The sequence below is a fragment of the Squalius cephalus genome (assembly GCF_949319135.1).
Source record: "Squalius cephalus genome assembly, chromosome: 2".
In the NCBI taxonomy this organism is placed as follows: Eukaryota; Metazoa; Chordata; class Actinopteri; order Cypriniformes; family Leuciscidae; genus Squalius; species Squalius cephalus.
The window spans coordinates 49,303,972-49,326,750 of record NC_137123.1 but is presented as its reverse complement, the minus strand read 5'-3'; the positions used below and the strand labels follow the sequence as shown (position 1 = coordinate 49,326,750).

Genomic DNA, 22,779 nt, shown 5'->3' with positions numbered 1-22,779 from the left:
TAAATAAATTACTGATAAGGAAAATCTGTGAAAGAAATAATTTCCTGTTCAGAGATTGTCCTGTTGACACAGCTGAATGCAGCATCAGACTTACAATGAGATTATAAGAACCGATTATGCAAGAGCATATAGAATATGTGAAAGAGGAAAGAACTATGCAGCAGATATAACCACATCAGTGCTAATATAGAAATTCTTTATCACACTTCTGCAAAAGCGAGAAAACAATGAGGAGCAAAAACCTCAAGCAAATTACAAGAACCTTTAAATGCAACACTTCATAACAGTAACTAAAAAGTGACAAAGTAAAAAGCTGCCAAAACGTGTATTTTTGTCGAGATTTTTAGCTTGATTTACCTATACCTCAGGTTGCTTAACACATTCTTAAAGGGCAGATCACATGGTCCTGTCGACACAAGTTTAGGTCGGTCACACATTTGGCATTTCCTGCGATTTGGGATGATGAGATTTCAAAACTTCACTTATGTGATGAGGACATATTGGCTGCATATTGAGGTTATTAAAGCTTGAAATACATTCTGACATCATAAAATGAGGTCCAAATAATACAATATAATATATAAACACTTAGATGAATTTCTGATACTTCTTTTTAACGATTTTACATCATAATGTTACATTTAATTTGTCAATTCTAACAACTGCTAATTTCCAGGTTTAAATCTGACTTCGATTCCCAGATGTTCAATGTGGTCTCACTAGGCTATATGTGTGAAGTGAAGTGAAGACCAGAACATTCCCACATATACTATCAGCTCTCCACAGTGAGTTCACTCGAACAGGACATTAGAGGCGTCACTCTTTCTTCCTCTCCTCCCTGACATTCCAACGTCCTTTCTCATCGTCTTTGACTTCCCTTCAACCGATCCATCGCTCTCATCTGCTCTCACTACATTCAAATAAAAGTAAATTCAAACTACCCAATAGGTTCCAGTCAGGGGTGGTGTGCTGTGGTCTGCAATTGGTTGATCTGAGTAGAAGGGCAGGAATGTTTATTCTTGGACAATGGCATTTCCTCTTGAGAGACAGACACGTACATAGAGTTCTGATTATGGCAATGGACTGAGTCCTTTGAGTCAGGAGACCAAGGTCACATTTCAGTTAGTTGAAAAAGTCCTGACCACTGGATCACTGAATCAAGTGAAAAAAACTAGAAACTACTTTCTTGCACACATGCTGGCATGTCCCTTCTAAACATATGACATGCACTTTCATTTTCACTTATAAAAGTACAAATTTTTGAAACAAAACAAAAAAGAACTTCAGGCTAAATGTGTTGGTGTAATTTAGTTTCTTTTCCGATAAAATATAAATAAACCTACAAATGAAATGATCAGGGAAAAAACATTATTGCAATGTAATTACAATTTATTTCCATGCTCTCACGGCCTGGCATCAGAAGTTTCAAATCCTTAAACTAACTCTACACAGGCTTCTCAGATGCTCTCTAAATCTGAAAAATAAAATCACCCATTACAAACAGCTTCAGTTAGCCCTGAAAGAGACATGAATAAAGTACACGATCATATAAATCATATATGATTTTAGTGCTGGGTGGTATACCGGTTCATACCGAATTGGATTATCATACCGTTTGAATTTTAGCGATTCCGATTCTGCTTATCGATTCTACTTGTTATTGATTCCCAGTTTCGATTCCAATATGGTAAAAACATCAAATAAATGAAGTCAAACATTTAGATATTACACTAGGGATGCTAATGATTAATCGACGATCGATTAATTGTTAATAATAAAAACAGGGAGTGAGTGCCAAATTGACTGAACGCAGACCATGAATTAATTGATTGCCTTCAGCTAATTCACACCTGCACGATAAGTGGCGCTGACCGAGAATACATTTTTCCTCATGTATGCATCTCATTTGGCAATAACCTCGTCTGCTGCACAACACACAACACTAAATTAAGATAAATAAAGTTTGGTACTACACGAAACAATCATCGAGTGCGATCTAAATTGGATTTTGATTAAATAATGGGCAGACTGCATTATTTGTGGTTTTATAAAACGCTACACCTGCTTAGCATTTCTCTGCTTAGCATTTGTAAGCATTTCTTATTCTAAATTGTTATAAAAAAACACAGAGCCGCATGAAAATCACATACATAACATATATGGTCGGTCGTAATTATATATTTATTTGGCTTCATGTTTCATCTGTAGAAACGTTTCTCTCAGCTGTTTATGTGCGGAACTCAGGCAGGACTTATGATCACATAATATGATTGACAACTGCAGAGCGAATGAGCTCGACTCATAAACACACACAGAAGAAAACAGCGCTCTGTACGCTGTTTCAAGCCATTCAGATCGCATAATTCAGTGGAAAATGAATAAAAATGATAATATGTATAAAGAATAAACAAATAAATCTGTTCTCAGACACCAATGATAACGAGAACTCAACCTTCTCTTCTCTCTTCCAGAATACTTTTCTTCAGTGTTTATCGAATCCAGAATTAGAACTGATTTTTGATTCTCAACCCTACTCCTCAAAGCCACAGTTGGCCCACTTTGGACCATGGTATTTGGTGGGCCAAACCACCCCGGCCGTTGGCCCCGAGGATGCCCGATCAAGCCCCGGAAGTGACAGTGGAAACGCGACTGGCCCTGGCATGCACTAGCACGCTCGCTTTTGGACAGTGGAAACGTGGTTAATGATTCCTCTGGGAAACTCAACTAGCTTCTGTTTTCTGACTGCACAATGTACCACTGACAGACTTTTCAAAAACTTACTTTTCATACTAACATTTTTTAAAATCTAACCAATTTTATTTGATATTCTAATGAACCCCCAGAGTGTGCTTTCTCTTTAGAGCTCTTAAATCTGTTAACATCTTTCAAATCAAAAGTTCTGCATAGCCTTAAAATGTACCATTTTGTAAAGTCCCACAACCACTCATCCTCCATCTGGAAACTAATATAGCCAAATGACTTGTACTACACAAGATTAACAACAACTACTTCCTTTTAGAAAAAACCTGTTCTGTTTTTGTAGTTGAGAGCACCATCAGTATCATTTTTCAGCCGATACCCCTTTTTTTTAATTTCTCAGTTTTGTTATGCCAAGTATGTTCCTCTACATGAATCAGAGTTTACAAGTTCTTCTTTTTCCTCATTCCTCCTTGCTTTCCTGTACGAATAAAACATTTTTATTCACACAGCCACCTCAAAAACAAACACATGCTGCAGAGAAAGAAACTTTACACCCACTTTCCTTTCAGTTCTCTCACAGTTTGTGTGCACAGGTGTAGTAAAGCAGTGTAATACTGAACACCAATTATAGAACTAACAATGAGTCACTAACCACACAAATTAGCAATGAATATTACTAAATAAGTGTAACTCAGATGCAGCCACTGTTACAATACGAAATGATGAACAAGGGCTGGGCGATAAAATGGTATCTGTATTTATCGATGGTAAACCCTTGTCGGTAACAATATGAAAAATGCTCGATATAGCGCTCGATATTTTCATTAAAATGCACACGCATCGCCCGAAGATCTTAAACACCCTATCAGATGTTTTGATAAATCAGCTCAATATCTCAAATCAATATCTCTTACAGTTTTAGAAGTTTGTATTGTCCTAGGGGTGTAACAATACACGTATTCAACCATTCGGTACAAGGCTTTCGGTTCGGTGCGCATTACAAACCGAACGATTCGTTTGACCATTTTCCTGCCGGTGCGACCAAAATTTCCCAACATCAAATGGCAAATGTAATGAAGGCAGAACGAAACTGCGCTACTCATTATTTTGTGCTTCACGGACCATTTATCAGTTTGGACTACCAATGTCAGTGCAGCGCGAGCCGATCTTGATCAAGCGACAGTGTTACCACACAGCGCTAAGAGATCCAGTAAAGGAAGCATTTGAATTTGCCATAGAAGTAATAACATTGCTGCAAGATCTACTGAGAAACACATTTAACAGATAAAACAGCGCTGACGTGGAAACCAGGAGAAACATTGTGCCATGAACGAACTAGTTATAGGCTTTAAGTTCACAGATCAGCAACATTCACCATGGATTTAATACACTAACACTAATAGACTAACACTAATACACATGAACACTAACTGTAACCATGAAAGTTTGGCAGGAATAGTAAAATGTTTTCAAGTACGTCACACATCTTTTTCAGCACTTGCATTTCCAGCACATGACATTAAGAAGATATTTCTGTTTATATTTTATCTTTGTTTTTGACTGCTAAAACTAATATAATTTGTTGTTTGCCTTAATAAAAAAAAAGTGGTTTGAATTCAAACTTTTCTACTTGTCTTTAAAAAAAAAGGTTATTAAAAAAATATATATGATAACGAACGATATGAAATAATATATCATGATAGATTTTTTATCAATATCGCACAGCCCTATGATGAACACACAATCTGAAACCATAACATTATCACTGCCATAAACCATGGAAAAGCACAAAAAAGCACCATGGCAAACCCATATTTTTTAGGCATGTACAATGGTTGACCATGAATCTTTGAAGTACTTGAGGTACTTTAGAGTATGATTAGCCTTAAACCATGGTCCCAAATGATTGTCATATCCAACCATCTGAAATGATTGTAACATTACAGCCACAGCACTTTTTTGTAAAGTGCCCATTTATTTACAACATCTATACAAGTATTAATTTATAATGAAGATCTGACAACAATGAAGAGCAATACATTATCGACTATGCATGAAATGATCTGATCATTAACACTGAGGTAACGAGAGTCTAAACAAGTGGTGTTTTTTTTATTGCCAAAAACAAATGGCTATTTATTTAGCCATGAGAGAGCTTTGATGACACAACATGAGGAAAAAAAAGTGTCCGTGATTACTTGTTTAGAACATGATTCAGTGCTTTCCCTATTAAGGGAACCGACCCCAGCATTTACTGTTTTGCAAGTTGTTTTCCTAAGAAGGTCCCTGTGAAAATGCAAACTGAAAATGTACAAATGAAAACTAAAAAGCCAACGGTTGCCCAGCATCTGTGTTTGTGCGGTTTCTAAGTTTCACAACGCATTGTGTGTAAAGCGTGAAATTCCCTCCACCCCGTGTGTCTCGATGGCAGGGTCAGCACTTGGCAGGTGGGAAAAACCATTATAGCCAGCTGGGTGAACAAGAGGGGGAAGGATTTAACAGCAATGCCACAAACGAGAAATGAGTGCTGCTATATTGAGTGAAACATTGTCTGAGCAACAGTTCAGATGGTGAATAGGCCATTGTATTGCATCAAATATCCATATGCATCCTGTACACGTCACATACATGTTGAATAAGACCAGCATCTGTCTAGAAGCACTACATAAATTCAGATTCTGACCTCTGACCCTGAATTACTCACATTCCTGTCAGCCCATGAAAAGCACACTAACATGGAGGAACTAGATCGGTTAAGATGTGGCTCTGTGTTACAAGGATGGTTGTTCATTCAAATTCAAGTCAGACTCAGAACAGACAATATTTGTTCTTTTCTTTACGGCATGTTTGTAATATTTAAAGTAAACAATACATGTAGGCTAGGCCTACATTTTTATGTTAAACACTCTCTCCTATATCAGCTTGACTTGGAAAAGCAAACTACAAGTCAGTCGTAAATTCATTCTCCAATAAGAGCAAACATTTGATTTGTTGAGCATTCCAACCAGCCCGAATGCAACTTTAATCACTCTTAATGACCCTGGTGTAACTCTGATTCTGTGACTGTAAACATCCACCAGCAGGCAATACCAAATATGAAGCAATACTGCTCTGGTTCATGTCTTTCCATAACATCCACAAACTCCTTAAGGCTATCAGAGAGGCGATTCACTCACACAAAAAACAATCAGGCAGACCACAAAGTAGGTAATGTTTTGAGTAGCCATTTCTCTGAAACATCTAGATCCCACACTTAAAGTGAGGGCCTGTCATACTTAAGTAATGAAAACAACCGCCTTCACATTCCTGCTATTAGCCCATTTTTTTAATTTGACTAAACATGCATTATTAAAAAGACCACAGTAGACTAAACAGTCATGATTCTGCTCAAACGTGTAATGTGTCCGTGCCCAAAGTAAGGAGTTGGTTTATCAGTGCTGATTAATGCACAGGATTGAGAATAACATGCAAGGAGGAGAGGAAAAGCTGATAAGACATTATTATTAATACAGTAATGTGTACTAAAGCTGACACATCACTTCAATAAAGGGAGAGAGGAACAGAAAAACACAAGTAAGGATCAGGGAAATGACTCTCACTCCCCCTCACATGCTCAATGGGCCTAACTTGGGTAAAAACGGAAACATCCTTGACTAAAAATAATCCAATTCAGCTTCAACTCTGACCTTTATGATGTCACCAAAGCTCTGGAAAAAGAATAAATGGATCACAGCTGAGAATTTGGCCCCAGTCACAAATATAAACATTTCCAACCCATCTAGCAATGCTTTTTTTCTATTAAGTTTCTGTGAGGTGTCCTTCAGAACTGGATATTCATAGGCTCTGAGCCAATACAGGGCATATTGCTCAGCAGGCAACACTTGCTATGTTTCCATCCAAAGTTGCGAATTTAACTTGCGCGCAAAATTGTAATATTGTATAAAACATTTGCGAATAAAGCATTGTTTCCATACAGCGAATAGAAGAGAACAAAATCGACATTCCCTGATAAAAGGATTTTCAGGTACAGTAGCCAAGGTTTAGGCTATTTAACATGCAGTAAGAAATAACACACAAATATGGAATAATCAAGTGTAAAAAATAAAACACTAGTCTTCACTGTGTGAATTAAAACTGATTCATATTAAAAATACAAAAGTGATTCAGTCAAAAGCAGTGAGTGATTTTTTAAATTAACATTAATGAAACAGACAGCAACAGTTTATGAGGCCCTTTAAAGTCGTCATGACTTATACTATTCATCAAAAATGTATCCTGTTTACTTTGTTAGCGTACATTACTAGTCTTGTGGTGAACAATTAACCCGTGAAAGTTAATAAACAGAAAAAATATTAGTTTGTCATGGTAATATTTATTCAAAATCTGAACATTTGCTTTAGCTCTGACGTCAGTTTTATGGCTTGGGTTGAATATCCTTAACCACTCCCCTCCAACCGCCAGTCTGCTATGAGCGAGGGATGGTAAGGAGGTGCGCTAAAGTAAAACCCTTCCCTCTATTCAATATTCTGTTTCACTTGGAAATACATCACAACACTGGAGAAAAGATTTTTGCAACTTCCGGTTCACGGGAACTTTAAGAATGAATGCATCCAATATACTGTTACAGATCTAATTTGCTCCCGACTGTTTACGTTCGTGCAGGACATACCAGACTGTGTTTATGTGAATACTCAACATGATGTGCATTTTGACATAAATATGTGTATTTGACCATGCAAGTGCAATAAACTGTGAAAGAGAACTGAATTGGCAATCGCATGTATCTGAGAGGCGGCATCTGTGCTCGAGTTTCTTCTCTGTCCGTCAGCGGGAGCACCGCATTGAGTCCTTTTTCACGCCTTATTGTGATTAATAACACTCTAACGTCTGAAGTTAAAGAAGTGTAAAACTTTAGAAAATCGATGTTTGAAATTTGTGAATCGATGCGAATCGGTTGACGACAGAATCGCGATTCATATGAATCCATTTTTCCCCCAGCCCTAATGGAAACAGCGACTGTATATCAGGATGCAAAAAAAAAAAAGTTAGACACTAGTAAATCTAATAATTAGGCATTATTTTCAGTAGGAATAACAATGGCCATTTACATCATTTATATTCTGTGGCCAATCAAGAGGTTTTAAATTCAGTCTTGTGATATGTGCAAAAGAGAAATTAAGAAGTGTTTTTATTTTTCTATTTAAAACTAAAAAAACATGTGATTCTGCATTTCTCAAAAAGTCATTTCAGAAGTCTCACTCACTAATGGCTGATTCGCTACAACACAAAAACAGACAGGAGGGAGGAAATGAAACCATTGTTTTGAAACTGCAAGGCTAATGCATTTCGGAAGAATGCAAATCCGTTCCAAAGTCCATTTTTTTCACACAATGCCAAAGTAAAATTAGACAGTATAAACAATGTTCTTTCCCCATTCAGCTCACAAAACAATAGCAAACATTTTCACTACAAAATTGTTCATTTTGTGATAAAAACAAATCAGCGTTTTAACAACTGTAGGTGAAACACAAAATTCAGTATAGTATTCAGAGCAGACATTGGATCATTGGAGAGCTCAAATTCTTCAAAACCTTCTTGTTGTCTGTTCTCAACTTTCACCGAGCCTCATAAAAAAGCCTAAAATTAGCATAATGGACCAAAAGTGATCCGTGCAGACAGATTTTATTTGTATTTTTTCTGAGATTTGATGCGTTTCCAACACATCAGCAAGCTCAAACGAATTAGGAAACCCAGACAAACAGATGTCTCACATTTAATCATCATGCAGATGAAACATGGCACTTTTATGGTTCAGAGGAAAACAATTATGAGATCTGTGTGGGTAGCATTTGTGCGTGGCACAATTTTTGGTAAATGGAAGAAATGTACCAGTAGTCATAATTACGGCACAATGGTAACTTGGAAGGCTCTCAAGCAGATCAAAGATTAAAATCATTTTCAGACAGGTTTTATTTGTACAACATTGACGTACGTCATGAACAACATGCTTTTCTTGAGCATATGAACCGAATCAACTTTATTTACAACAAAAAAGAAAATATGGAATAGATTAATTTAATTTAGGAAGAACCTTTACGAAACTGGCAATTAGGCAATAAATGAAACAATACAAGAAAACGTATGGACAGGATAAAGCTTTTACAAGCTAAACCAACAATAACACAAACTTTAGCCCTATTTGCACTGGATTAGTATTATCTGGGGACCTCGTGTGATTTAGAAATTACCCACCCACATCTGAATTTAGTGTGGCGCATTCGCACAGGATAAGCGAAGCCTGTGATTTTACTCGAATTTACTGACTTATCTCCCAGATATGATGTCAATAGGCTATTGCTTGGAAATGCCTTGTCGTTATTATAGGTCTAGCTGTATGATATATCATAAACAGAATAATGTTCCTTACCGCATGTTGTTATACATGTCATCCATCTCCATCTAATCATTGTTTTTTTGTTTTTTTTTTGCTCTTCTGATGATTTTCAGCCTCATCTTTCTGCAAATTGTATGGTTGTGGTGTAGGTATAGCGATATTACCCAGCACCCAAATTACTATCAAAACACTCCAACGCAGCCTCCATTCTTCGCGAAAGATGGATAAAAAGGAAACAAAAACCTTGAAAAAATTATATACGACCCTGCCAAATCACAGAGATGCCGATTCGCACAGGACTAACTAATATTATCACAGGACCTCGGTGTTCAGCGAAATATGGTAGGTCATTTGCGGGGGAATTTTTACTTTACAAATTACAGACATGGCCGATTCGCACGGGATTAAGATCACAGACAACCTCTGCAATTATTACAAATCACTAGAGGTCACCAGGTAATACTAATCCAGTGCGAATAGGGCTTTAGACCGTGCCTCTCAGTCCAACTACAGCATCAAATAAGTAAATAAATATTATTATATTATATAAATAATTCAGTTGAGGTTTAGAAACAATTGTTTATTTTACACTTAATATTTTAAATTGTATTAAAAATTGTAAGTGAGAAAATCAACTGTGACAGTTGATGAATGTGAAAAGTTTTTTTTAATCAATTTATTTATTTTTTATTCTTTCTCCATAGGCCATATTCAATCTGTAGCTTGTATTTGAATACATTTAAATAATCCCACGGATTACGCAAAAAAGTTGGCGAAGCCTGGTTGAGCTGTGCTAGAGAAGATGAAGAGTGTTATTGCTGTTTTTCCACCCCAGGAAAAAGTTTATCCTAAGGCTGATGAAATTAGGTGTTAAAATGTATTTTAAACAATGTTCCTGAACATTATAACCTCAATGTTTGTCTGTGCAGTGCACATTTTACAGATAACTGCAGACAGAGAGTACAATGCACAAAAGCTTCTCCTGAAAGACGTAGCCGTTCCAATTTTGTCGGGTCTATCTGTTGTTTATGGATCACAACTTGTAAGTATCCCAGACAGCAACCTAGTGTCGGCCCAGATCCGGCCCACATCTGGTACACTTAGAACCAGATGTGGGCCGGATCTGGGCCGACACGATGTTGCTGTCTGGGATGTCTTAATATTTGTAGTTGTGTTTTCTATTAACAGTTCCAATTACAAGTTTTTATAAGTTTTATGTAGTTGCTATGATAGCTATGATGTAAACGAAGGGCAAAGCTTTGCCTCAGCTTGCCTGTTAACAAACATTACAGTATTGATGTAGTGTTTACTTTAGCTTTTGTAAGCACTTGCTTTGTTCACCGCCCCTTAGGAAAATTATCCATGATTTTGTGATGCCAATCCCAACACACTGGGCCAGCTAACCAATCCCAGCACATTTTGTATTTCAGAAGGAGGGGCTTCATCAAAAACGATGTGTTTGACCCAGACTGGGGAGTAATAATGGGACTGGGGATGTAATATAAAATATAGCCTATGAAAAATAATGCATTTTTGAACAATCAAGCATGAAAACATATGGTATACCCCACAAAAACAAAATCAAGAATTCATAAAAGGGCATAATAAGAACCCTTTAAAGACTTAGTTTAGTGTCTAGAACGTCAACCTCAATTAAAGTTGTTTCTGTTGGTCTCTCGTTCCCTCTTCCTCTCATTCTTCTACTCCTCTCCTATCTCAGTACATCTCATTCTTCTGTTCTTTTCCTGCTGCTCTCTCAGCAGCAAGCATACAAAGGCAAGGGTCAATACAGGGGGAAGTAACACCTTAAAACTCTAACTCACACTTTCTCTAGTATGTGTGTGCTCATGGACGTAACAGGCTTATAAAATTAATAACTGGCCAGGGAACACAGACAATTGGTTGCACAACAGAGGAGAGAATGGTCCCTGGTGAGACCAAAGCTTCAATATCCTGAAATGTTTACAAATGGATAATAGCTAACGGCACACAAACACACTTCTTTACACATGTGCCGTGCCCACACACACACCACACAGACATGAGAATGTTGTGCAGAAACACAATCAGAAGTAAGGTTCAGTGTGGCTTTCCGGTCTCATTGTGGGCAACCATATACGAGACTGAATATATATATATATATATGAGCATGTGAAAAAGAGTGCAGGAAGAGAGAAAAAAAACATGAGATTGAGAGATGACAATTTATTATAATGTGAACTAGGATCTTGTTATAGTCAGTTATATTTTTTACTTGTACAAAATTATACAAAGCTGTATTATACTTTCATGCATTACGTATTAGCATTAAGTATTGACTAAAATTTTCACCTGTGCCACACTTGAGGCCATGACCATATACCAACTACAACATGGCATCTGTGCAAATGCTTATAGTAAACAAACAATAAAAAAGAAACCAGGAAATTGCTAAAAAATAAAATAAGACAATGTAGCAAGCTTGTTCTTTATGGAGAACTACTAGTCCTACATCAAATAATTTTGGCATCTTATGTAATTATTGTATAATCTAAGTTGCTTCCTCCCACTACTGCTGTGCTACACTACTATTCTGAGGGTACTAACTAAAACTTTATGAGAACTATATTACCTCATATTTGAGTGCAATATATTACACCCGAATGTACATCACAAAATATGTTGCTAATTCCATTTCATCACAACTTTAACTGTATGCAAAGTGTTAAGATCATGAATGAGAGTTAGGCTACATGTAAGGAGACCAGTGAGTGTTGTTTGACCAATTAGGCCCTGTTTACACATGGTATCAAGATGCGTTTTGTTCAATCGGATCACAAGTATATGAGGGAGCCACACATTCGTTTACACCTGATGTTTTAATCCGTCACTTTTGTCCACTTTCAACCACTTCTGTCGTGTCTTAGAGGGGAGGGTCTATGTGTGGGTAAATATATATCTTTTGATCTAATGGACAAAATAATCTTGCACAATTTATATGAAAGCGGCTGGAGATGACAGATAAAAACATACAGAGAGCAGCAGCTTTCGTTTCTGCTCTGATAGCCACAAGACCGTGCCAATCGCTGTGAGTGCGTATTAGAAATCAGGAATGGTGAGAGAACATTGTGTTTGGTATGTTTTCCGTCTTCAAACCAAATTTGGCCTCCAGAGAACAAAGCTTAAATCCTGTCTGGTTAGTGCGCTTCCCATGATGTTTACCCATTAGGTCAGTAGGCGGAGTCTCTTTTGTGGCTGTTTGAACGCATTCGACCACATGAGCATTTACAAGAAAGCAATCCGGTCGAATGCGTTTTCGACTATCTCTGGAAGTGGTCGAAAGTCGACAAGCTCAAAATATTTTAGACCCCATTTACACTTCCATTTAGCACAGTCCACTCGCGATCCGATCATCATCATACATCCTTTGAAGTAAAATTATAAGCCAAAAGACTATGTAAAAATAAAATTGTATTAATTGAACTGCCAAAATAAAGAAGAGAGGTTTTCTATTATTATTATTATTACTTTATTATCATTAAAATCCTGGTCCTTGACCAAAAAACTACTTTAACGTGGTAATCAGATTAACATTAACAACCATCTGAAAAACCTACCAGCTTGTGGACTTGCCTAATTTGTCATTGTGCTGACACTAATCCAAGGTGACTTACAAAAAACTAATTAAAAAGCCCACTAGATACTGTGAGTTGCTAAAGCACACAGTGGTAATAGCTCTTGGATCAATTCTTGCCATATTTAAACACACAACTTTTTGGTTGCTTGCCCACATTTTTAACTACTAGGTTGGAGTCAGAGGCACAAAGTTAGTATACCACATCAAAGCTGCAATAATGTGTTAAGAAGGTGTTAGTGCTTATCTCTTCATTTATTTCACACTGGGGCAACTGTCACTGGCACACATTCAAACAGTGGCTTTTGGGTTTCTCTCAGCTTGAGACTTCTGTGAGTCAGAGGTCCCAGGGGCTGATCCGTAATCCTTCCTGGGTTACAGAGGACTCATGTTGGAGATTAGAACATATCACACTAATTATGAGCAAAATATGAAATACTTAAGGAACTGCTTTATGTCTTTAAAGCAGCACACATGGGCCTGGAACTGAAGAGCCAACACTATAAAATACATTCCTCACATTCTTTTGATTCATTAAATTCCTGGGCTCAAAACTCACAAGCCAAATGTCCCACACACAGAACACAAATGTAGTTTTACGTGGCCACAGATAGGAGGTTCAGTGTGCTTAGACATTCAAACAATGCTGGTAGTTTACAGAGCTGAAACTCTAATGAGCTTGTGGTCCGGGGCTAAATGGCGCTGTGACATTTGTTTATTGCAGATGGTTTAAATGACGATGATCTAGTCTGGATTTCAGGGCATAGTGAGGAAATACTCCCTTCCGACAGATGAGTAATACGCTTCTAAAATACCACAGCAACAAGCCTGATGAGTGTGACTATATTAAGCAATGCTTTAAAAAAAACTGTGGGCTCTGATTACGACAAAACTGAGCATAGATGTGGAACAAAACAGTAAGTCGCTTAACTTCGTTTTGCTTACATACTAAAGGGACACCGCAATTCCCCAAAAAATAGGTAGAACTGGAGCTCTTGGCGCCTTTAAACAAGCAGGACTAAATTAAACAATGTATCCAATGTCTGAGCCCACTATGTGACGGAGACACTGTTTCATTTAGACATTTTAAGTCAACTGTGTATAAAAATGTCTACAACTGCTTATTCAACTCAAGCTGATTTACAATGTATAAAGGCAACAATTAAGTCACCTTGACTCTTGAGTTGTATAAACTGTTTCCTCGACGTTTAAGCGATTTAAGTCAGCTTTTGTTGTATAAATCGTTACAGAAACAATTTCCTAGCTGTTTAAACTGAATAATACATTTTAAGTCAGCTTGAGAGGTATAACCCGTTTTCTTGAGACATTGTAATTCAGCTTCAGATGTATGAAGAATCGTTGTCTTGAGACATTTCCCCCCTGGTTTAACAAACAAGGCTTAAAGGATTAGTTCACTTTTAAAAAAACTTTTGCTGATAATTTACTCACCCCCATGTCATCCAAGATGTCCATGTCTTTCTTTCTTCAGTCGAAAAGAAATTAAGGTTTTTGATGAAAACATGCCAGGATGTTCCCCCATATAATGGACTCCAATGGGACCCAAACGGTTCAAGGTCCAAATGACAGTTTCAGTGCAGCTTCAAAGGGCTTTAAACGATACCAGACGATGAATTAGGGTCTAATCTAGCGAAACGATCGGTCATTTCAAAAATAAATAAAAAAGTTTAAGTTTTATAAGCACAAATGCTCACCTTGCTCTGTTCTGTGATGCGCGTTCGTGACGTCACGTAATACGCAATTACGTTGAAAAGGTCACTTTTGACGCGTTTACAAATGTGCGGAAGGAGGACCATATACACATATTCAAATGTATTTGTGTCAGTTTATCGTTTAAAATGTCCATTTTGTGTGCGTATCCTGGGTGCTTTAATATTAAAAAGCCTAAAAGAAAATTCTTCAGGACAGAAATTTTTCAAGCGTGACCTTTTCAACGTAATTGCGTATTACGTGACGTCACGAACGCGCATCACAGAACAGAGCAAGGCGAGCATTTGTCCTTATAAAACTTAAACTTTTTAATTTATTTTTGAAATGACCGATCGTTTCGGTAGATAAGACCCTTATCCATCGTCTGGTATCGTTTAAAGCCCTTTGAAGCTGCACTGAAACTGTCATTTGGACCTTGAACCGTTTGGGTCCCATTGAAGTCCATAATATGGGGGAACATCCTGGCATGTTTTCATCAAAAACCTTCATTTCTTTTCGACTGAAGAAAGAAAGACATGGACATCTTGGATGACATGGGGGTGAGTAAATTTTCAGCAAAAGTTTTTTTTAAAAGTGAACTAATCCTTTAAGCTAGCCCCAGACTAAAATGCATGTTTGAGCCGTTTTAACTCAAAGCAAGTTGCACTGAACATTATTTTGTCTCAAGATGCAGTTAATTTAGTAATTTAGTCATGTTTTTTCAAAGGCAAGTTTATAAAAACTACTTAGCTGTCCTAATTAAACTAACGACTAATCCTGGTTTAATCTAAACCTTGTCTGTGAAACCAGGCCATTAAGTCAGCTTGAACCTGGTTTCACAGACAGTGCTTAGACTAAGTCAGGATTAGGCCTTGGTTCAATTAAGGCATTTAAGTAGCTTTTACAAATGTGTCTTAGAAAAAAATCTTATCTTGAAAAAAAAAAATGTATCTTGAGTCAAAACAATGGCACTGACATATTTTGAAATATGTCCATGCAAGTTGCTTTCAGTTAAGATAGCTCAAACATGCATTTTACTCTGGGACTAGATTTAAGCCTTGTCTGTAAAATCAGGGGAAACTCTTTCTTAAGTCAGCTGGGATTTTGTAAATAGTTTTTTGTTTTATGAAACAGACTACTAAAATACTGTAATTCAGCTTGAGTTGTAAAAACTTTTTTCTAGTTGCATAAACCGTTGTCTTGAATTGATACGTTTTAAGTCAGCTTGAGTTGTGTAAACTCTATCCTAGAAAAACGGTTTCTAAACTCAAGCTATCTTTCTCTAGTTGTATAAACCGATTTACGGCTACTTTTAAATCAGTTTAAGTAACGTTAGTATAACTCTTTAAACGTTGTAAGCCAGCTTGAGTTAAGGGGATATATCCCCTTGTCTTGAGACCTTCTAAGTCAGTTTGAGTTGTATACAATGCTCTTTATTTAGAAATTCAACAATTTCCCAAAACAATGATGGACATTATGGCTGTTGTGTAGCAGCAAAACTAAGTAAATAATCACATACAGGCTATGTCTAGGCAGCATTGGTACAGTTGTTGTCTCTTACCTGTTGCGTCCTGTCGGCAGGATTCTTCATGATCGCGTGCCGAAAACTATTGTCCACATATGACGCCATTCTGTCCGCGTGCATTCACATGTAACAAAAGATCTCCTTTGTCAAACCTCGTACATTTCCCCTAACGCTTCCGACTCATTTTAAGCAGAGCCGTCATTTGTAAAACCCCAAAGGCTACGTTCTCTAAAAGACAAAAATATCTCGAAGTGGGCCAGTTTCCGAGCCCCGGGCTAGAGTTGTATTCAAATCAGGGGTAACAGTAAGTCCTCGCAGCGGCGGCGTACAGGGGGGCAAATATGTACACCTTTAAAAGTTTACGGCGTTCAATAACCTCTTTCCAAGGAGTGCGTAAAGACGACAGCCTAACAGAATTCCGTTTTTGCCGAGTAACCTGAAACAACTATAAAGCAACTAAACACGTCCACAAATGTCTGAGCATTGTGTTGTGTCCGGATAGAGGTTCACGGGTATACAGGCGTAAACTCTGATGTTTCGGGGTTTGCTGTTCATCACTCCGCGTCTGGCAAGTCTCTTCAGTCGTGTTAAAGGGGAAGCCGATACTAAACGTCCGATAATCCAAGTCGGAGAAGTTTAACAAATTGACGTGCGTCCATAGCGACTGTGTGACGGACACCGGACGGACTGGCAGGCGGGGTGAAACTGGACCGGTGACAACGCAGTGATTCACAAGAGTTGAAAGCAAGACATTAAATGGCCGACCTCTAGCGCACCCAGTGGACAAACAAGTTCAGACTAACTTTGAGGTAGCCTAGATCTGTGGTAATGGTGCACTGCGGCGACCAGTGGAAAACAACGAGCGTTACAAAACCCGAAAACGTCTCATTTTTTCCGACTTAGAGAAAAACACAACTGATCCAATACTTTAACTATTTGGAGCAATAATAACAATCAGATGTACTTGACATTTACCTAAAAACATGGGAGCACAATGAAATATGTGGCACAGCAAGCAAAAAATGGCTTTTTTGATCTATTAGCCTATTATTAATTTAGGCTAATATTATTATGGTTCTTATTAAGTAGTAGGCCTGTGCTGAGCATTGATATTGATGTACAATTTTAGACAGATGTGAACATTTTAAGCAACATGCTTAAACTTTTACTGAAGCTATAATTTGGTATAGGCCTAAGTGTTTAAGTATAGTTCATATCGAATTTACTGTTATGATATTTTACTAAGAATGAAAGAGAGTTTTATAGAAGTGAAAATGTGCCAGCTGACAGATTTGCACAAGCTTCTGATTGACCAATACCAAAAACGACCGGCAGGTCGAGCTAGATAACTGTAGGCTACATTGAGAGACACTATAGTGTTTAATGGAGGTGTCCCCAGTCCCCAACAGCCGCTCGCAAGACACTAGAGGTCCATGGGGGAACTGCAGAAGGTTCTATCACCCTACAATCCATCACGCTCGGTTTAAGGTCACACAATTCTGGACTTTTGGTAGTAGCCTACCTAGGATATCTAAGTCCACTAAACTGGAGGGAGAACATGTTCACATTTGGCTCCTATAGGAATAGCCTTCCTGATGATGTTTAGGGCTCAGACACACTCTCCCAATTTAAATGAGAATGAGACTCTTTAGCCAATCATTCACGCCTAATGCAGCTCATAACCTTGTACTCCATTTATATCAGATGAAATGCACATGATTATCTATTGCTTGAAATGTTCTGAACAACAGCAGCAGCTACGCCGCTAATTATTTTCAAATTGCTTTTCTGTCTCCTTGGGAGACCCGTCTCATAAGAGACTAGCCTACGTCAGCTCCAGTTTGGATCCAGCCTCTTACAAAGGCTTCAGATGCCCCAACACCTGTGAAGAGACGACACCATCTCCTGCGAGGACTTCAGATGAATCAAACCCTGAATCAACACGCACCAATGCTACATTTTCTATAATAGACTATTGTAATCATTATGATCACAAATTGTAATAATTGCTTTAATGAGATCATTTTTCTGCTCAATGAATGATATACAGCCTAGCTAAGTGCATGATTTGTTTAGTAGTCTTATTATCTTACTGTACATTTTTGACATTTGGACAATACTTTGACACAGTCACATCTGATAACAGGCTACTCTAAATGGTAATGTTGAAACATGCATTTTTCTGTAAAGCTGCTTTTTTGTTTTGTGAAAAGCATCATACAAATAAATGTGAATTGAATTGAATTCAAGAGCTTGTGATAGAAATGACAATACTGAATAAATGAAAAACATATTTACATTATTATTGTAATTCCTATATGTGATATTATATTATAATATATATTTAAAAAAATATTATATCATTTTTAAAATGTGTAAAATAAAATAAAAATTTACTCAGAATTTATATACAGAAATGAACCAAATATTATTATTAAAGTTTATTAATTTAAAAAAAATCACATGAGGTACTCAAATTAAATCATTTACATTTGAATTAATTTACATATTTTAAAATGGGGTTCAGCTGATAAAGATGGGAACCCCTGTGCAATCTCTCATGTACATTATCATATTTACAATGTTTGTACAGTATTTATTTAACTGTAGTAGTACATATGTCTTCCCAGAAGTGAACTAAATTCAAAGCCCTTCAAAACCTCCCTCAATTAGAAAAACAAACAAACAAACAAACAAAAACAGTACACAAATAAAGCAGAGATAAAGTTATCTTTTAATATTCTAAGTGAAAAGTCTTTTTAGCTGTAAAGTTAGAGTTGGACTATAGTTAGTCCATAGCCATTTTACAGTAATTAGTTATAAAACAATAGAAATACATATGTCCACACTTACATAGGTATAAGCTAAATAAATATGTAGGCTATGTGTTTATAGGATTGGCTAGCCAAATTATGGAAAATATCCACACAAATAGGCCTATAGCAAAAGTACGGAGAGAAAAAAACAACTTGTCAAGAAATTAGAAGTGACACTACATTTTTTAAAGACTCATTAAATAAAATCATGTAATGTTAATGTTTTAAATATAACTTAATGTGATGTTGTAGCCCGATAATTTTCAAGAAAACAACAATTCCCCATTGCGTCTTATTAAAGTGATACAGAATTGATCAGGATCCAGTTATGCACCCAGACAAAAACAAATCACACATCACACACACCTCCACAGATGTGATGCAATGCATCAATTTAAGTGTTCATAACCAGGGTATTTTAAAGCACTCACACTGCAGGTACATAGATGGAAAAGAGGATTCATGTAAATCATGAGGTCATGAAGAGTAATATATCTACAACAAAGATAGGGAAGCATCAGAAACACACACGCACAAGAGCGAGGGGATGATGAAAGGATTGGGGGTTGAGAAAAAAACAGGGCAGACAGAAATTCTTCGGTATGTGTAACAGTCCAAATCAAGTGTCACCAACATGTGTGTACAAAGATCTATATAGGGCACTAATTACGACCATGACGATGGGTGTTATATGTCTGTGACTAACACCAAGTGTGCTAGTGTTCTGTTCCCTTAGCAACAAAGAAGTCCTGAAAATATTGCTGTTTTATCTATCCAATCTATATGGCCAGATGGTTAAAGCTACGTTATGAAAACATGGGTGTGGGTATATAAAGTATCGGTGTGAAAGTATATAGGTGCTTGTTTGCGCTATGATTTATTGCTGCTTTTGTATATGCTTGATGTTCATGTGTTATTTCAAACCTTTACTCATCCTGTAATTTACATCCACAATCAAAACTAAACAACATACAAAATCTAATTGCGTCATCCTGTATATGCCAGCAGCACTACACCCACCTATACTGTATGTGTTTTTTTCTCTATATATCCTCCTCTCCATCCTGGTACAATTATGCAAATATTGACAGTGAATGTATAAAAGTGGTTTGGTTCCTTCATCATTATTCTGAACTGCTCTCTGATTTTATTACAGTAATGATGGTAGAATGATTGCTATAGGGGAAAAAAAGGTTTGACGTTTTACACACACACACACACACACACAGTTAATGATTGAAGGATGCAGAATTAATTTCAGTAAGCCATCTTAAATGCATTTGTGCTTCCATTAATTACTTTGGTGTGTGTGTGTGTGTGTGTGTGTCTTATTCTGTTGTTCAACAGCTGTTGTCACTCTTCTGTCTAATTGCATTAGTCTCTGAAGATGAGCACATAGCAGCACTGCTTGATGTATCATACACACGAACAGACACAAACACCTGCAAAATCTTCACATTGCACATGGACTGATCACACAATGCCAACAATCATATTGTCATCGGACTCATATTATACACAACACAACATGACCAAAAGTATTTGGAAACCTGAATGGCACACAATGTGTGTGGTCCAATTCCAAACGTGACTTTATTTTTATTGTGAAACACAAAATCTTTTTTTTTTTCGGCCACACAATGAAAGTCAGTGGGGTCCAAAACAACATTGCACCCCACTGACTTTCATTGAATATGGAGGGGAAAATATATAGCTGCACGCAGCAATTATGGGTTCAAGTGCTTTAAGGCCTTTAAGCCAATGTGTAAAAAGGTATTGTTTTATTTAGCAAGCCTACCACCTAGATCATAGATGTAAAAGACAATTTACGGACAAAACAGACAATTTACTCGGGAAATGTATGTTTTTAAAGCTTTTCAACAGTTATCGTGGTTGAGTCAAAAACCTTGGAATAGTTCGCAAAAGTAGGTTTTTGAAATAATCTCCATTATTTAACGAACAATTCGATTGACAGCGGCAACAAAGTTGCTCAGAATGAGGATTTCTATGCGGTATGAATGTCGTAGGCATGTGCAAAAAAACATGTGATGTACAATCCTTTACGCATATGAAAAACGCGAAGGCGCCCCCGGTGGCCAATTTCTTTCAAATTTCTCACAGGCCTCTGAGGCCGTGAGTCAAAAATGCCCAGCTAGATTCGTTTCCGATCAGCCTCCGTTAACCTTGTCTGACAGCCACTCGAACTTCTTTGGCCATGGCCGTGTTTTTCGAGATACACGAATGTCCTCGTAGACACACATTGGGAACAATTATTTGCCCCCTTTTATTAAATAATTTTGCAACCGTCCTCCTTTTGCCAAGATAACAGCTCTCAGAGTTTTCTCCTATAATGCCTGATAAGTTTAGAGAACACCTGACAAAAGATCAGAGACCATTCCTCCATACAGAATCTCTCCAGATCCTTCCGATTCCCAGATTCTTCAGATGTTGGTGCTTCTTCTCTTCAGTTCACCCCACTCAGTTTCTATAGGGTTCAGGTCAGGGAACTGGGATGGTCATAGCAGAAGCTTCATTTTGTCCTCCGTGACACATTTTTGTGTTGATTTTGATGTTTGTTTTGGATCATTGTCCTGATGGAAGATCCAACCATGGGAGCCCATTATAAGATTTCAAGCAGAGGCTGTAAGATTTAGATTTTTTATCTGTGTTGGTATTTGCTAGAATCCATGATGTCATGTATCTGAACAAGATGCCTCCAGCAAAAAAAACAAAAACAAAAACAGACCCACAACATTTAAAGATCCAGCATTTAACCATGGGCATGAGGTACTTTTTATCCCTGTGTGCACCAAACCCATCTGGTGGGTTTGCTGCCAAAAAGCTCTATTTTAGTTTCATCTGACCATAGAAGCCGGTCCCTTTTGAAGCTTCAGTCGTGTCTGACAACTGAATATGCTAGAGTTTGTTTTGGGATTTTACTTGAAACCCTCCCAAACAACATGTGGTGATGTAGGTGCTGTTTGATTTTTTTTTTTAGGCTTCCTGACCTAAAGACTATACTAACCTCTGCAATTCTACAGCTGTGATCCTTGGAGAGTCTTTGACCACTCACTCAAAACATCTTGTTTTGGCGCCCCATCACGGATGTGAATCAAAATGTTTTGCACTGGTTTGGTTCCGATCGGGAGAAAAACCTAGGACTAGTTTGAATCCAAACAAAACAGAAAATTTCACCAATCAAATCAAAGACGTGTAGCCTAGAAATCTAGACGCACCCTAGCGGCAGCAAAATTTATTTTGCAGCCAGTGTAGTCTAGCAACTCTCCGTTGACTTTCGAGCTGGAAAAACCAAACTCTAGTCAGGCCAATCACATCGTTAGAATAGGCGGGGCGGGCTTAACATGATGACAGAGTTGCGACGGTTCCCTGCTACTTGAAAACAAAGAATGGCGGCTGCTGCTGGCAAACAGCGGTCTTTTGAATCGGCTTTGGCCGCGACTCTGGAGGACTTGGAGTTAAGCTTCTCTTCGAGAAAAGAACAAAGAACGGCACTTAAGTCATTCTTAAAAAAGGAAGATGTGTTCGTAGTTTTGCTGACCAGATACAGCAAAAGTTGAATCTATCAACTAGCTACGCTGGTGGGAAAACACTCTGGTTGGTTGTAGCGCTATCCTATCACGTGCAGAGGGAATTTGAAAGACAACCGTTTATCCCGCCCCTCGGATTGAGCCCTGCCAATGCTGAGTTGCCAGACCTAACATCTTGATGTAGGTCTGGCTTGCCAGGCTAAAAGACGTGTGTTTTAGGGGAGAATGCTGATCCTTGGAAATTCTAACAATTACAACAGTGTTTCAGCACTACGTGCTTGAACCACTAAAAACGTCTCGGTTAGCCTACATAGTATGTAACCTGTTACGTCGACGTACCGTCGAATGTGACCAACTGAAAGGGAACACACTGAGACATTCTTCAAAATATTTATTTTCTGCTGTATTTATCTCTGTGTAAAGTTGTATAAAATGTCACCACAACAGAGCACTGTCTGTAAACCCTGAAAACCCTA

At 37.6% G+C, this 22,779-nt stretch overlaps 1 protein-coding gene across 3 annotated transcripts in view; it reads right to left on the bottom strand.

Moving 5' to 3' along the window:
* Nucleotides 1–16,616, bottom strand: part of rapgef2a (Rap guanine nucleotide exchange factor 2a) — a 41,592-nt gene extending 24,976 nt beyond the window's left edge. The window contains exon 1 of one of the 3 annotated variants that reach the window (XM_079848423.1): nucleotides 15,976–16,616. In XM_079848423.1, coding sequence (XP_079704549.1) covers nucleotides 15,976–16,059 — 84 coding nt within the window. In that variant the 5' untranslated portion in view covers nucleotides 16,060–16,616. The remainder of the gene's footprint in view (nucleotides 1–15,975) is intronic. The other 2 variants (XM_079848424.1, XM_079848425.1) reach the window with 2 other exon arrangements.
* Nucleotides 16,617–22,779: the final 6,163 nt, after the last annotated feature.